At 42.9% G+C, this 15926-nt stretch overlaps 1 protein-coding gene across 1 annotated transcript in view; it reads right to left on the reverse strand.

The window, feature by feature from the left end:
- The window catches only part of slc24a4b (solute carrier family 24 member 4b), a 96620-nt gene that overhangs the window by 54035 nt on the left and 26659 nt on the right, over nucleotides 1-15926 (reverse strand). The window contains exons 3-9 of the mRNA XM_067241061.1: nucleotides 7881-7957; nucleotides 6992-7066; nucleotides 6786-6870; nucleotides 6495-6598; nucleotides 6231-6305; nucleotides 5974-5999; nucleotides 5808-5861 (exon numbers count right to left, since the gene is read on the reverse strand). Of these exons, the coding sequence (XP_067097162.1) occupies nucleotides 5808-5861; nucleotides 5974-5999; nucleotides 6231-6305; nucleotides 6495-6598; nucleotides 6786-6870; nucleotides 6992-7066; nucleotides 7881-7957 (496 nt within the window). The remainder of the gene's footprint in view (nucleotides 1-5807; nucleotides 5862-5973; nucleotides 6000-6230; nucleotides 6306-6494; nucleotides 6599-6785; nucleotides 6871-6991; nucleotides 7067-7880; nucleotides 7958-15926) is intronic.

Here is a 15926-nt window from a genome sequence, read left to right on the forward strand (position 1 = left end):
AAAACATGTGTAGACTGGTTGGGCGAACTCCCATGCACCCTCCAGAACCCTGCCGAGGGTATAGAGCTGGTCCACAGTTCCACGGCCAGGACGAAAACCACATTGCTCCTCCTGAATCCAAGGTTCGACAATCCGACGGACCCTCCTCTCCAGCACCCCTGAATAGACTTTCCCAGGGAGGCTGAGGAGTGTGATCCCCCTAAAGTTGGAGCACACCCTCCGGTCCCCCTTTTTAAAGAGGGGAACCACCACCCCGGTCTGCCAGTCCAGAGGCACTGTCCCTGATGTCCACGCGATGTTGCAGAGTCGTGCCAACCAAGACAGCCCTACAACATCCAGAGCCTTAAGGAACTCCGGGCGGACGTCATCCACCCCAGGGGCCTTGCCACCGCGGAGCTTTTCAACCACCTCGGCGACCTCAGCCCCAGAGATAGAAGGGCCCCCCCCAATGTCCCCAGACTCTGCCTCCACGTCGGAACGCGTGTTGGTGGGATTAAGGAGGTCTTCAAAGTATTCCTTCCACCGATCCAGGACGTCCCCCATCGAGGTCAGCAGCGCACCATCCCCACCATATACAGCGTTGACAGTGCACTGCTTCCCCCTCCTGAGTCGCCGGATGGTGGAACCTTTTCGAAGCCGTTCGGAAGTCATTCTCCATGGCCTCGCCGAACTCCTCCCACTCCTCCCATATATGTTCATGAAATTTTACACGTAGATTGTTTGGTATGCCTAAAATAATACTACTTACACTTTGCTGCCGATAGCAAAAGAAAATGCTGGCAAAAAGACCGGAAACTGAGTGTCCAAACCCCGTTCGGGTTTGGACAATAGTAGTTTACAGCGGTCGGGATTGGACACAGTGACGTTAGATCGCGAGCCTGTCCCAGTGAACGACATTCTACAGGAGGAACGTTTGGACACAGTGTGGCCAGCTGTGTCGGATCCTTTCCTATAGTGACTGAACAGATTTGTATCCAGATCTCGGGTACCGAATTCTGGATTCCAGATAAGGAACACTTGAATGTGATTTTGGTTACTACCCGGGTAGAGTGATTTTCCATTTGCCCAAGGACAATCTATTTTGTTTTCATACATTTTTCTAATCAAAGAGCTCTTTTATTTTGGGGGATTTTCTAATGCAAGATAAAGCACTTCGTTGAATAGTGTGTTGCTTGATGATTGTGGAATAAACCTGCCAGCTGTTTGTAAAAAAAAAAAAGGTAAAGTCTCCTTGTGAGTCTTGTCAATTACTGCTCAGAGCCTAGGTAATAGATATATAGCTATCATTCTAATACAGGTTAGAGGTGCTACAGTTAGTTACAACTTTTAATTGACAAAATTGACAACAAAACTTGACTTTAATCGAAGGATCGCCTCACATGGTCACTTCCGGTCTCACGAGATGATAATACTAGACATTCTCTGATAATGGCCGGGTTTCCAGGCCAAGGGACCACACTGACTCAAATGACTTATTGCCTAAAGCACTGCTTTTGCACTGCACCATAACATGGTATCTTGTACATTTGTATTTTTTGTAATATTTGTATTTTTGTATTTTTATATTGTAATTTACGGCAACTTATATTTATCCCACTTAGTACTGCTAGTTTATGTACCCTTAGTATAGTTAGTCCACATATTTAAATTTTAGGTATATGTTTATTGTATGCACCTTCCTGCCAAAGCAAATTCCTTGTCTGTGCAAACTTTCATGGCGAATAAATCCCTTTCTGATTCTGATTCTGATTCCCAGATTCGTTAAGAATCTCTTAACGCTAAGAGCTTCTTAACAGCGTTCTAAGAACACTCTAGAACGCTCTTAGAACGCTCCTAAGAAGCTCTTGGCATTAAGAGCTTCTTAACGAATCTGGGAAACCCGGCCAATACCGATATGGCATAATAGTGAGCTAGCTGCTTATCTTCCTAGCTATCCACATAATGTCAGACGCTTGGCGTAGCGGCGTCCGTGATTGCAGACGCTTGGCGTAGCGGCGTCCGTGATTGTCAGACGCTTGGCGTAGCGGTGTCCATGATTGTCAGACGCTTGGCGTAGCGGCGTCCGTGATTGCAGACGCTTGGCGTAGCGGCGTCCATGATTGTCAGACGCTTGGCGTAGCGGCGTCTGTGATTGTCAGACGCTTGGCGTAGCGGAGTCCGTGATTGTCAGGCGTAGCGACGGTTGTATGTTGTTCTGGAGTGTGAGGGCACTGATCAACCCCCATAGTGAGGGCACTAATCACCCCCCCTAGTACCACTCGCTACTGTCACGTACCACTCGCTCCACTGTCACGTACCACTCGCTACAGTACAGTTTCGGTTCTAACCGCTAATGGGAAATTGTAGGGTGTGATTGCTTGCCTCGGTTGCACAGGGGTCCGTTTTTTTATGACATTTTTACAACTGATATTTCTGTAGGCTATATTTTATATAAAAATGCATACTTATTATTTATAAAGATTACATAGATTTAAAAGCATCTTTTTTTTGCTGCTCATTTACAATTCAAAATACGAGTGAAGTGTAGAATGAAATAGATGTCTTCTCATTTCCCCTGCAAGAGGCAGCCTCATAGCTGAATCAAAACGAATACATTTGGCAGACCAGTGTAAAAATTGACCTAATCTCTATGACTTAAACGTCCTTTTAAGTTTTTCCCTTATCGTGATATTTTCAGGCATTTAGCCTACTCATATTGCATTCATTCATTAATAAAGAACCCCCTTTGAAGATTATTCTACAACGTCACCGGCAGTAGAAGATGGAATCGCGATTCAAGCAGTACCATCTGCTAACTGAAAATATGCTCCCCAAAACGTAAATAAGCTTGACATTTATTTAGTGGAAAATCGCTCATTCATAAAAAGCTCACTGGTAGCGATCATTGTCAGTAACAACGCAAAATGCGACACAGCCCTGTGTGGAGAAGCTGCCCCGGTAAATTGTACTACTACTGGTACAGTACTAGACTACTGCTGTGTTTGTCTTGTTAGCGATTGCGTTGGTTAAATTGGATTTAACGTTCCGTTGTACGGTTTAGGCTGAAATTAATTATTTTCATGAACAGATTGACAAAGTTTAGGCTGTGGCAATGAAGTTCAGGTTAGTAGTTAGATAGACTTTTGATTTAAGTAAGGGGAGTACCGAACATGTTCTGTCGCCGTTTGACTTCCTAAACAGCTGTGTAGATGTTTTTGTAGTGTCTCGCGTAGACTACAGCGTTGCAGTGAGCTACACAGGTTTGAAACCACAGGTAATGATAATTTCACCCACAAATCGTTTACTTGGTCCTATGACGTCATACCCAGTCATATAGATTCTCCGCCATTTTGAATGTTAAGGAGAATAGTTTTTTCGCTACTCCTCCTACAATTCTTTTCGAATCTTCTTCATAATTGCCACAGATAATCTTCAGACCAAGCCTCACAAAAGTTATCATATGGATTTTTTTTTTTTCGAAATCGTTTGTTAGTGCCAATCAAATTGATGTGGCCACCATTTTGAATATAACGTTTTTTCGCTAACTCTCCTATAGAGTTTGTCCAATCTTAACCAAATTTGGCACAGATCATATTCAGACCAAGCCTCACAAAAGACATTTAATGTTTTTTTGATTTTGTAAACCTTTTGACTGGAACAGCCAATCAAAGTCGTCAACCAAGCCACCATAAAATAAGTGAGGTCATATCAGCACCTCTTTACTGCATTGACACCAAACTTGGTATAAGGACTAGGGACCCTGTTCTAAAGAGGTCCAATAGGTCATGCCATTTCACCTTTAGGTGGCGCTGCAATAAGCAAAAATTTGGTTTTTCACATGGTTTTTGATTTTCATAACTTTTTCCGGTAAAGCTGATCAAAGTCGGCGATGAAGCCGCCAAAAGAGGAAGTGAGATCATATCTCAGGAAATATTTGCTGAATTGACATCAAACGTGGTAGAGGTGCTCGGGACCCTGTTCCAAAGAGGTCCACAAAAGGTTGTGTAATCTAACCGCTAGGGGGCAATCCCGTGTCTGACACATGTTAACTTGTGATACCAGCTGACAGAAGCGTTCTAAAGTTTGGTTGTATTTCACACAACAAAATGACAACGCCACTTGTAACGCGTGTAAAAAGTATATTTCGTCAAAGGGAGGAAAGGAAGCATTTGAACACACAGCATGGAATGAAGTTACTGGAATGTCATGTGTTCGATGCATGCAGCTGCGCAGCTAACGTTCGTGCTTCATCTCTAACTATCCAAGGTAGAGCTAAACTCCTCAAAAGTGATCACAACCACTTGTCACTGTGTTAAGCAATTTGCCTTTATTGTATGTAGTCGATCAAGTTATCTTCTGTCTCGTCGTTTGAAGCATACATTTTTGCTCCGACATTCGTCTCCCATTATTGATCACTTCACGTTAATTATCGGAGGGCGTGTGTTATCAGCAAATGTTCGCGTTGTCGTGTTAACCCAATATTAAACTGAGCGACACTGTCATATTATATGATTTGACCTTGGCTGAAAATGGAAGATTCTATAGCTAAGCTAGCGTAGCTAAAAACTGACATAGCTTAGCTATAGAAACTATAGAAAACCAACGACAAAATGTAAATGTGTATGTATACATACTGTATATGGTGTGTAGCATTATAGAAAATTATATAAAAGAAAATTAATGTAAATAACACCGTTTGTGCTCTCCCCCCCCCCCTGGCCAATAAGAATCGATAAGGAATCGAATCGATAAGCAGGAATCAGAATTGTTAAAATCTTATCAATACTCATCCCTAGGTACAACGCAGTCACTAGCTCCCTGTAGTCTAGCTGTATATATTCATGGCAATCCTCACACAAACTATCAAAATTATTTTAGATTTTCAAAACGGTTTGATCGGTACAGCCAATCAAAATTTGCAGCAAAGCAGGCAGACAGGAATTTGGGTCATATCTCAGCAAATCTTTGATGGATTAAAAGCTGCATTTACTCAGAACCCTGTTCTGAGGATGTCTAAAATGTTTTTTGTTCATTTTACCTGCTTTACCGGTTTGGCCACTTCATTGCTGCTTGCAGCTATATTTGTTTTTTGTATTTGTTCTGACAGTATGAGAGCAAACGTTGCATTATTACGTTTCCTTAAAAACTTACAAAAACATTTTTGGAATAAATCCTTCATTATCTTCATCAGAAGACTCTTACATCATCTGACTTAAGAAAGAAATTGACATTATTTTTATGTTTGGGTCTTACAGGGCGAGGAGGAGTCGGGGATCAAACCGCCAACCTTGCGATTAACAGACAACCCTCTCTACCCCGAGCCACAGCCGCCCCGACCATAATGATAGCCATCGGAGCTCTGACTGTCATCTTCAAATTGTCTCGACCAGCTATGGAAGCTGTCACTCCCCTCACCGCAAAAAAAAGGTGGCAAATCAATCTTCACTTTCTCTCTTGATGTATGGCTTCTGCCTCTCTGATTTGCACGAGGGGATCCTCGTCACCAAACCACATCTTGTCTTTGGCGCATCTCAGTATTGCTATGTGTAGACTAGATGTTATTTATATGATTATCCCTTTCTCTTCTCTTGCATGCCAGACTCAGCAAACGTGTCACCAGCTGAGCTAACACTAGTAGCTAACACTACTTACTTCTCACAAAACTATCTAGAAATAAATCTATTCATTCAGGACGCACCACCGCTGTCACCAATGTACCGAAAATGAACCGAACCGTGCCCTCAAAACCGATGTATGTATCGAACCATGATTTTGGTGTATCGTTACACCCCTACTATGTACCCTGTAAGAGAACATTTAACACTTACTTCATAATGAGGATGTATCCAGCATACATAAGCACCAGGATAAGGCTCTCCCACCTTTGACAGAGAAGTCATTGTTTAGACACACTTCAAACTTTAATTGGCTGCATCATTATTGTAGTATCACAGCATTATTATCACCCTTGTCCAATTGAAAACAAGCACTTACCATACTATCTTCTCGTCGTAGATAAACTGGAAAAAAGGTAAAAACATGAAATATGTACCAAATATTCTTAAGGTGTTGGGCTATTCATGACAAATGTGCGCTAGTAACTGTGGACTACTTATTGGCACTAATAACTTCAGTGTGTCACACAAGTTGGTCATGTTTATGCAAAAGACAACTGTCTTTTTGCACTTGCAATGTAAAGTACATTGCAGTTTGGTAAAGTAAATTACAGGCCATGTTGCTGCCACACTTACCGCAATGAGTGCCACTACTGACAAGATATAGTAGAAGGAGTCTCTAAAGACAGACCACCGAGTTAACATTACAACCTAGAGACAGAAACAATAACTGTCACGAATTATAGTTGAAAGGCATTTTTATACAGAGGAACTGATTAGAGCAAAGACCAAACAAAATGTTTTGGTAGTTCACAGGTCATGTTGTTATCTGGATATTTTCTTTCCAGTTGGAGTGCTCCTACACATTTGCCCACGAGGCAAATATGTACACAGTCATACCTGTCCGGCAAATATCCCGCATACGCCTATGATACAGAGGATGTTGAAGACCGCTGAGCCAACGATGGTCCCTACCCCCACATCACCGTGTGTGATGAAGACACCTGCGCAGGGGGAGGCAGCCAATCAGAACCAGCCCTGCCACCAAACATTGTGTGTGTGTGTGTGTGTGTGTGTGTGTGTGTGTGTGTGTGTGTGTGTGTGTGTGTGTGTGTGTGTGTGTGTGTGTGTGTGTGTGTGTGTGTGTGTGTGTGTGTGTGTGTGTGTGTGTGTGTGCGCGCGCGCGTGTACCTATAACAGAAGCAAAAAGCTCTGGTGCAGAACTCCCGGCTGCCATGAACGTCGCTCCAGCAACATCTTCACTAAGGTCTAGTTTCTAACAGACAGAACAAGAACAGAGAAAGTGGAGTTGTCAAACTGGATACTATACAATAATACTAAACATCCTGCATAAAGAATGGTGCATTCTTTGAAGATTAGGAAAACATGGTTCTCACCTCACAGATCTTCTCCAGTGATGTCACAAAGTAGTCATCACAGATTATGGCCAAGGCAAGGAACATGTAGAGTGCCTTTTGAGAGAAGAGGACAGTAAGGCCATGCTTACTGGCCAAAGCCATGCAATTCTTAACCCTTGTGTTATCTTCGGGTCATTCTGACCCATCAGTCATTGTGACCCACCGTCGTATTGTGACAACTTTACCGCATACAAAAACAAAGTGAATCATTTTCTTTTAACCGTTCGGCTGTCTCAGACCCCCCACATTGCGAAGGTAAAAAGAAAATTATTTTTATTTGTTTTTTTATTGGGTAAAATTGTGTAAACACAACGATGGTTCATTATGAACCTTTGGGTCATGTGACCCGAAGGCAGCACAAGGGTTAATGCAGCAGAAATCCATTGACAGGAAACTTGGAAGAAATGGCAAGGGTATATGGCTCTGAAGAAGGATGAACAGAAAGCACTATAGATCAACATAATTGTTTTGACAAATATCTGGAGCCTGCATACTCTACCACTGAGGAGAATTGTTTTTTTTTCTACAGCTGACATGAAGTTATATAAATGATAGATCAGGCCTGACATCAGCTCCTGAGGCTACTGTCTTTTGTGCTCTCTGTAGTCCACAGGGGGCACTGCAGGATTGCCCTGTATTTGGCTATGAATCTCACCCACGTCCTCTTATTCTCAAATCCATGTTTACCAATGATGATACCTCATCTAAGCCTCATACTTGTTACTTAATGTGAGAGGGATTAATAAAGAAAATGTCCAGCGACCCAGTCTCAAGCACAGCAGCGCTACCTCTGTCATTAGTTGGAAAACTAATGACAAATTACTACGGGGCTAAGAGGGTAACAGGCAATTCAAAAGAGCCCTCTCACCGCCAATATGTGCAGAGCAACAGCCCCACTCTTGCGTTCATCATTGGAGAAAAGGTCATCTGGGAACTCGTGTATAGCTGAAGAGAGAAAATGACAGTTGCCACGTCAGTAGTGTGACAAGTGAAATACACCCACTCACCTAAAAATGATACATTGTGAAAAAAAACAAGTGCCGAAGGGAAGAACCATAAGAGCATGTAGTTAAACAAGTTACAATTGAACAACATGAACCTCAAAAAGTGCAAGAGTGAACCTGTGGAAAAGCAATCAACGGTAAAATATTTCACAGCGAGTACAAGAATTTTAAATCAGTTACAACTAATCAACAAGAGCAACAAGTCTCTCAATAAGAGTCATTGTGATCCTGGAGGAAACTAGCATCAGGTCCAGCAAATTATTCTTAAGTACCGTTGTACTCCCGGAAAAGTGAGTCTTAAGCCTTTTCTTGAATGTGGGGAGACAGTCAGTGTCTCTGATGGAGGTGGGGAGTTGATTCCACCATTGGGGGGCCAGACAGGAGAAGAGCTTGTGTAGGGACCGGGCGCTCTTGAGCGGTGGGACCACCAGACGGTTGTCAGAAAAAGACCATAGGTGGCGGTTGGGGGTGTAAGGCTGGAGGAAAGACTTGATGTAGTCGGGTGCAGTCCCGTTTACTGCTCGGAAGGTCAGTACCAGGGTCTTGAATCTGATACGGGCCGTGATGGGTAGCCAGTGAAGGGAGATGAGGAGCGGGGTAACATGGGAGCGTCTGGGTAGGTTGAAGACCAGGCGGGCCGCTGCGTTTTGAATCCTCTGGAGAGGGCGGGTTGCGCATGCTGGGAGACCGGCGAGCAGCAGTAGTCCAACTTTGAGAGGACAAGTGCTTGGACTAGCAGCTGGGTGGAATGCTATAATAATAGCACCCATACAGCTTTTGCTCTTCTGTGGGTTGGTTTTGTGGTAATAATTCTGTTGTGTAGGCTATAGCCCATAAGATCAGTAAGGCGGGGGGGAATGGCGGTGGCTACAGCTGTAACTAGTGTGGAAGAAATTGGGATTTCCTGTGTGCTTACATTAATCACTAATCATTAGAACTAGTCATTGGATACTAGTTAGTACATTTATCATGTAAGCTTGCTATTAATAACAGTATATTGTGTCTATGTGTCAGGTTAATAGATGTTCGGGGTCAGGAGAAAGTACTGGCTAAACGGTCCTTGTCATGACTACAAGGAGAGCTCCAACTATGAACTCTCTAGTGTGAGAGTTGTTATGTGTTGGGAGCAGTGAATCTTTTTCTCTGAGACTGTTGTAACGTCATTCCTGCCTGACTGTCACAATCTATGTTTACATTCTTGTGCCCTATAAAAGATGGTCCTCCGGCTTTCGGAGCGGAGAGAGACCTGGTTGAGACCTAAGCTTGGTGTTGTGTTGTCATTTATGGTCAGAAGACTCTCTCCCAATCTGCAGATTGATAAATACGTATTAAAATCCAGAACTTAACTGAACTTAGTCACTCCGTTTATGAAGAGACGGACAAAACACTTTCTTCATCACTAGCACCTAGGTTGTAGCATATAACCTGATTTGTTAAAAGCATAGTTTGTCATGAACATTGTCTAAGTAAAGAATTACCTGTAAACTTAAACCAAGCCACTTAGGATTAAGGATATTTCCTTGCGACATGGTCCCAACGTCGACTGTCAAATTACCAACCTGAGATTCAGAGAATCTAATCAATTAGCCTAATAAATGGCATAACCGGGCATCATTCTCCTGGGTGGCAATCTCCATTGGCAATAAAATACAGTGGGATCTGAGCATTTAGGTAAAAGTGCAAAAGGTACTTAGAGGGAAGCAACGACAGCTCAGAGTTTCCTCACTTGCAGTGTAAACAGTAAACCAGACACTGTAATTCCCTATGGAGATCCATACCTGGCCCAAGACAAACATGTAGATAAATCCCTGAGATCAGGCTGAATATTAAATGAAAATTTAACAGACACTTTTATCTTTATATAAAGGAATTTAACCATGTATTGAAGTCAATCTAATCTTTGCTGAGTTGGTTCTGAATGCTACTATGTAACAATTTACCAAGAGTTCTGAGGCTCGATTGAGTTGAATACAAGTTTGTAGGCAAGAACTGTGCTGCAAAGAGTGAAGGCTCACAGTCTCTCACAGTATGAAACGTCCTGACTTTTAATGTGGGTTGCTAACAAGTAGTCCTCTTTTTCTCTCTTAACTCAAGATGTTATCTACGAACCTAAACAGTCAGTCCTTAAAATGCATGAATCTTTGTTTTCTTGTTCAACACACATGTATAAAATCGTAGAGCTGCAATCGTAGTGCTTTCATACAAAAAGGTAGAAGTCTACACATTCCTATCTAGGTGACATCATTTGCATTTGCATTTTGCTGCTCATTTACAACTCAAAATATGAGTGAAGTGTAGAATGAAATAGATGTCTTCTCATTTCCCCTGCAAGAGGCAGCCTCATAGTTGAATCAAAACGATTACATTTGGCAGACCGGTGTAAAAATTGATCTAATCTCTATGACTTAAACGTCATTTTAAGTTTTTCCCTTCTCGTGATATTTTCAGGCATTTAACCTACTCATATTGCGTTCATTCATTAATAAAGAACCCCCTTTGAAGATTATTCTACGTTAGCCGACAGTAGAAGATGGAATCGCGATTCAAACAGTACCATCTGCTAACTGAAAATATTCCCCCAAAAACGTAAATAAGCTTGACATTTATTTAGTGGACAATCGCTCATTCATAAAAACTGGTAGCGATCATTGTCAGTAACAACGCAAAATGCGATATAGCCCTGTGTGGAGAAGCTGCCCCGGTAAATTGTACTACTACAGTACAGTACTAGCCCTGTGAAGCCTGACACATCAACTAATATCCAGAATTTTTTTTTACATATATGATATTTAATTTTTATCACATTTGATACATCAGGCATATTCGTCAATGTATTTATCGCAACACTATTTTTTTTTATACAATAACAAATGATTTTCACTGCTTTTGGAACATTTGAGGTGGTTTGGTTGTTATTTTTTCCCAAACAGGAACCTTTTTACAGTCTTTGTAATATACATATACCATCAGAAGCTGAACTTGTAAAGTGCAGACAGCATATCTGGGAGGTCAACACCTCCCATGAACTTGTTTTATGTTTCAACAATGGCTGGTCTGGGAACTAATATGTGAGTTTTGGATTTTCAATCACAGTGTTTCACACTTCCCAGGGGTTTAATGCCAAAAAATGAAGAAAGTAGGTCCACAGCTTTGTTTTTGTACATAAAAAACACAAATTCCAATCTAAATATGTCTTACTATGACATCCTTACTTTTAATTTATTAAAAATTTAACAAAATAGTGTATTTGGCATTGTGATATGACAAAATCCAGATTGCATCATGAAATACACTATATTGGGTATGCGGGAAACTAAATTTTTTTATTAACTAAATATTTTATAAAGTAAAATATTACTTTATAAACCTGCTGTATCATATTTGATACATACATTTTCAACACGATTTTACTATAAAATAATGAATGAAACATTAAGCAATTATAGGCTGCTTCAACACAGTGAATATTCATATTGAAAAGTCAGAAACACTATAAATGTTATTCTTACTGTAACTTTTCAAAATTAGCAACGATCGTCCCTACCGAAAACGTCACTTTGTGACGGCGGCCATTTTGGAAATGGTATTTAAATGCCCGATACTGCCTGTAGTGCATTGAAAATCTACCAATTGGCAGAAGACATATCTAGGATTGTATGCAACAGTTTTTTTAAGGAAAGTATTGCTCATGATAATGACGTAGAGGTCTCTGAAACTCATGTATCAAATATGACACAAATGGCGCTATAGGGCTAGACTACTGCTGTGTTCGTCTTGGTAGCTATTCCGTTGGTTGAATTGGATTTAACGTTCCGTTGTACGGTTTAGGCTGAAATGAATTATTTTCATGAACAGATTGACAACGTTTAGGCTGTGGCAATGAAGTTCAGGCTAGAAGTTAGACTTTTGATTTAAGTAAGGGAGTGCCGAACATGTTCTGTCGCCGTTTGACTTCCTAAACAGCTGTGGAGATGTTTTTGTTAGCTACTCACTAGTGTCTCTGGTAGGCTACAGCGTTGCAGTGAGCTACACTGGTTTGAAACTACAGGTAATGATAATTTCACCCACAAATCGTTCACTTGTAATCTAATGTCATAATAAATCCTACAACGAAAATTTATTTGTGAGGAATGTTTATTTTAACGATTGAAAACAGATGCATCATAGACCGCTGCAGTATGTGTTGCCCGTGGAACAGAGGCTAATGTCATGATGCTAGTGCTAATGCTTCAGTGAAATAGTAGACTACTGTTTCCGAAAGTAGATGTACTTCCTTAATAATATCATCTTATATTGTACGTTACACATCACAATTGTGTCATATCACAAAGTAAAATGAGCAAATCAGAATCAGAATTCGGTTTATTCGCCATGTATGTTATACAAACATGGAATTTACTGTGGCAGGGAGGTGCAAAACACTAAACATATACAGATCTTAAAGTAAGTAAAAGTACAAAAGTTTAACTATTCTAAGAACTAAACAATCTAAGAATACAATAATTTAATAAATAAAATAAAAAATATATAAAAATAAGAATAGAATGAGCAGCGTGAATGGTCAACATAGTGCAATCGGATACTGAGATAAAGTGGCTTATGCATACTGAATTGCAATTAGATGGACTTATAATAGTAAAACAATCGAATGAATGTCAACGGGAGTCCTTGGCCTTGTTGAAGAGGCCAGTAGCAGATGGAAAGAAACTGTTCTTATGGCGTGAGGTTTTGGTCCCGATGGACCGCAGCCTTCTGCCAGAGGGGAGTAGCTGGAACAGGGAGTGACCAGGGTGGGAGGGGTCGGCCACAATCTTCCTCGCACGCCTCAGGGTCCTCGAGGTGTGCAGGTCCTCGAGGGTAGGCAGATTGCAGCCGATCACTTTCTCAGCAGTGCGGATGATACGCTGCAGTCTGCTCTTGTCCTTGGCAGTGGCAGCAGCGTACCAGACGGTGATGGAGGAGGTGAGGATGGACTCAATGATGGCTGAGTAGAAGTGCACCATCATTGTCTTTGGCAGGTTGAATTTCTTCAGCTGCCGTAGGAAGTACATCCTCTGTTGTGCTTTTTTGGTGAGGGAGCTGATGTTCAGTTCCCACTTGAGGTCCTGGGAGAGGATGGTGCCCAGGAAGCGGAAGGACTCCACAGTGTTGACTGGGGAGTCGCACAGGGTGATGGGGGTGAGTGGGGCTGTATTCTTCCTGAAGTCCACAACCATCTCCACTGTCTTAAGAGCATTGAGCTCTAAGTTGTTCTGGCTACACCAGGTCACCAGGTTGTCAGCTTCCCACCTACAGTCAGACTCATCCCCGTCAGAGAATGAGGTGGTGTCGTCCGCAAACTTCACGGATGACTAGAGGTGCCGCTGTTGGTGTACAGGGAGAAGAGCAGAGGGGAAGAGCAGAGGGGAAAGGACGCAGCCCTGAGGAGATCCGGTGCTGATGGACCGGGAGTCAGAGACTTGTGTTCCCAGCTTAACGCACTGCTTCCTGTCAGACAGGAAGTCTGTGATCCATCTGCAGGTGGAGTCAGGCATGTTCAGCTGGGAGAGCTTGTCCTGAAGCAGGGCAGGGATGATGGTGTTGAAGGCAGAGCTGAAGTCCACAAACAGGATCCTGGCGTAGGATGCTGGGGAGTCCAGGTGCTGTAGGGTGAAGTGGAGGGCCATGTTAACGACGTCATCCACAGATCTGTTGGCTCTGTAGGCACACTGCAGTGGGTCCAGGAAAGGGTCTGTGATGGCTTTGAGGTGTGCCAGCACAAGGCGCTCAAAAGACTTCATTACCACAGAGGTCAGGGCGACGGGTCTGTAGTCATTGAGTCCTGTTGGCCTTGGCTTTTTGGGCACAGGGATGATGGTGGAGGACTTGAGACAGGCTGGCACATGGTGTAGGTGTAGTTAAAGATGTAGGTGAACACCGGAGACAGCTGGTCAGCGCAGTGCTTGAGGGTGGCAGGAGAGAGTCCGGCCCAGCTGCTTTGCGGGGGTTCTGCCTCTTGAAAAGTCTGTTAACTTCACCCTCCTGAATGGAGAGAGTTGTCACTGTAGAGGGGGTGAGGGAGGAGGCCCCGTGGGTGGGAAGGGGTAGTTCAGGACAGTCCAATTGTCTTTCAAATCTACAGTAGAACTCATTCAGGTCGTTAGCCAGGCGGGAGTCGTTAGTGGAGTGGGGGGCTCTGGGCTTGTAGTTGGTAATCTGCCTGAGCCCTCTCCAGACAGAAGCAGAGTCGTTAGCAGAGAACTGACGCTTCAGTCTCTCTGAGTACAGTCGTTTAGCCTCTCTCACCGCCTTGCTAAACCTGTTCTTCGACTCCTTGAATCTGTCTCTATCCCCACTCCTAAATGCTTCCTCCTTCTCTGACCTCAACCTTCTGAGCTCTGCTGAGAACCAGGGCTTGTTGTTGTTGAAGTTCACCCTGGTGCGTGTTGGAATACAGCAGTCCTCACAGAAGCTGATGTATGATGTCACAGCCTCTGTGAGTTCATCCAGACTATTGGTAGCAGTCGTGAACATATCCCAGTCAGTACAGTCCAAGCACGCCCGCAGATCCTCCATAGCCTCACTGGTCCACTGTTTTGATGTCCTCACAACAGGTTTACAGAGCTTTAATTTCTGCCTGTATGCAGGAATCAGATGGACCATGGTATGGTCAGAGTGACCCAGTTCTGCACGAGGGACGGCGTGGTAGGCTCTACTGACTGTAGTGTAGCAGTGATCCAGAGTGTTCTCTTCTCTGGTTGGGCATTTGATGAATTGTCGGTATTTAGGGAGTTTGTGGCTGAGATTACCTTTGTTAAAGTCGCCGAGTACGATAACAAGGGAATCCGGGTTTGCTCGCTCCACACTCAGAATCTGGTCGGCGAGCATGCGTTGGGACTCTTTAACCTGTGGACCCGGTGCCATGTAAACTCCGACCAAAATGAGTGACGCAAATTCTCGTGGCGAGTAAAAAGGTTTACAGTTTATAAAAAATGATTCCAGATCCGGAGAAAAATGTTGCAGAATCACTGTCACATCTACACACCAGCCACTGTTGATGTAGAAACAAATACCACCGCCTTTGGTTTTGCCGGAGAGTGCAGTGTCCCGGTCAGCTCTCATGAGTTGAAAGCCTGACAGATGTAATGCAGTGTCCGGGATCAAATCGCACAGCCATGTCTCCGTGAAGCACAAAACCGAAGATGAAAGAAAGTCTCTGTTTTTCACCATCAGTAGCTGAAGTTAGTCCATTTTATTGCACAGTGAACGTACGTTGGAGAGGAAAAAACTTGGAAGCACTTTTCGGATTCCACGTCTGCGAAGCCGAACTAGCGCTCCCGCTCGCTTTCCCCTTCTTCGGTGTTTCACTGCATGAGCAGAGTCAACACAAGTAAGGTTTAGAGGCTGTATCTGGCTGAACTGCCCTGCAAAACCATTCAGACTATAGACGCTACACATCCTCTTCATCCAAAGACATTAATTCATTGCAGCAAATCAAATCCATCTTTGCCTGATGCTAGATCCAGTGAGGCTACGCAAGTGGATGGCACCTCTGGTCCCTGCTAGTGCCCAGTTCCACACAATCACTGCACACACCGAGCACACACTTTCTGATGAGGAAATAAAATCAACCTATATAAAATATAATAATGTAGGCATTCTGAAACTAGTTTTACATTCACATTAAGTAGATTAAAACCAGTCAAAAAATATTATGAAACAAAGATTCTCCAGCAGTGATCAAGCCCAAAAAATGGCATTAACTATCCCACATCTCATTCACAAAACACCAGTGATATTCATTAACATTAATCAAGACCATCACAGGCAGACATTAGACTATGCTGTACATTTGTGCAATTCCTCTAATCTGTTAATCTGTCCGATGCTAAGGTATTATATATTGGCTCAATTTAAAGGGCTGTCAACGC

The sequence above is a fragment of the Osmerus mordax genome, chromosome 8 (assembly GCF_038355195.1).
Source record: "Osmerus mordax isolate fOsmMor3 chromosome 8, fOsmMor3.pri, whole genome shotgun sequence".
Taxonomy (NCBI): domain Eukaryota; kingdom Metazoa; phylum Chordata; class Actinopteri; order Osmeriformes; family Osmeridae; genus Osmerus; species Osmerus mordax.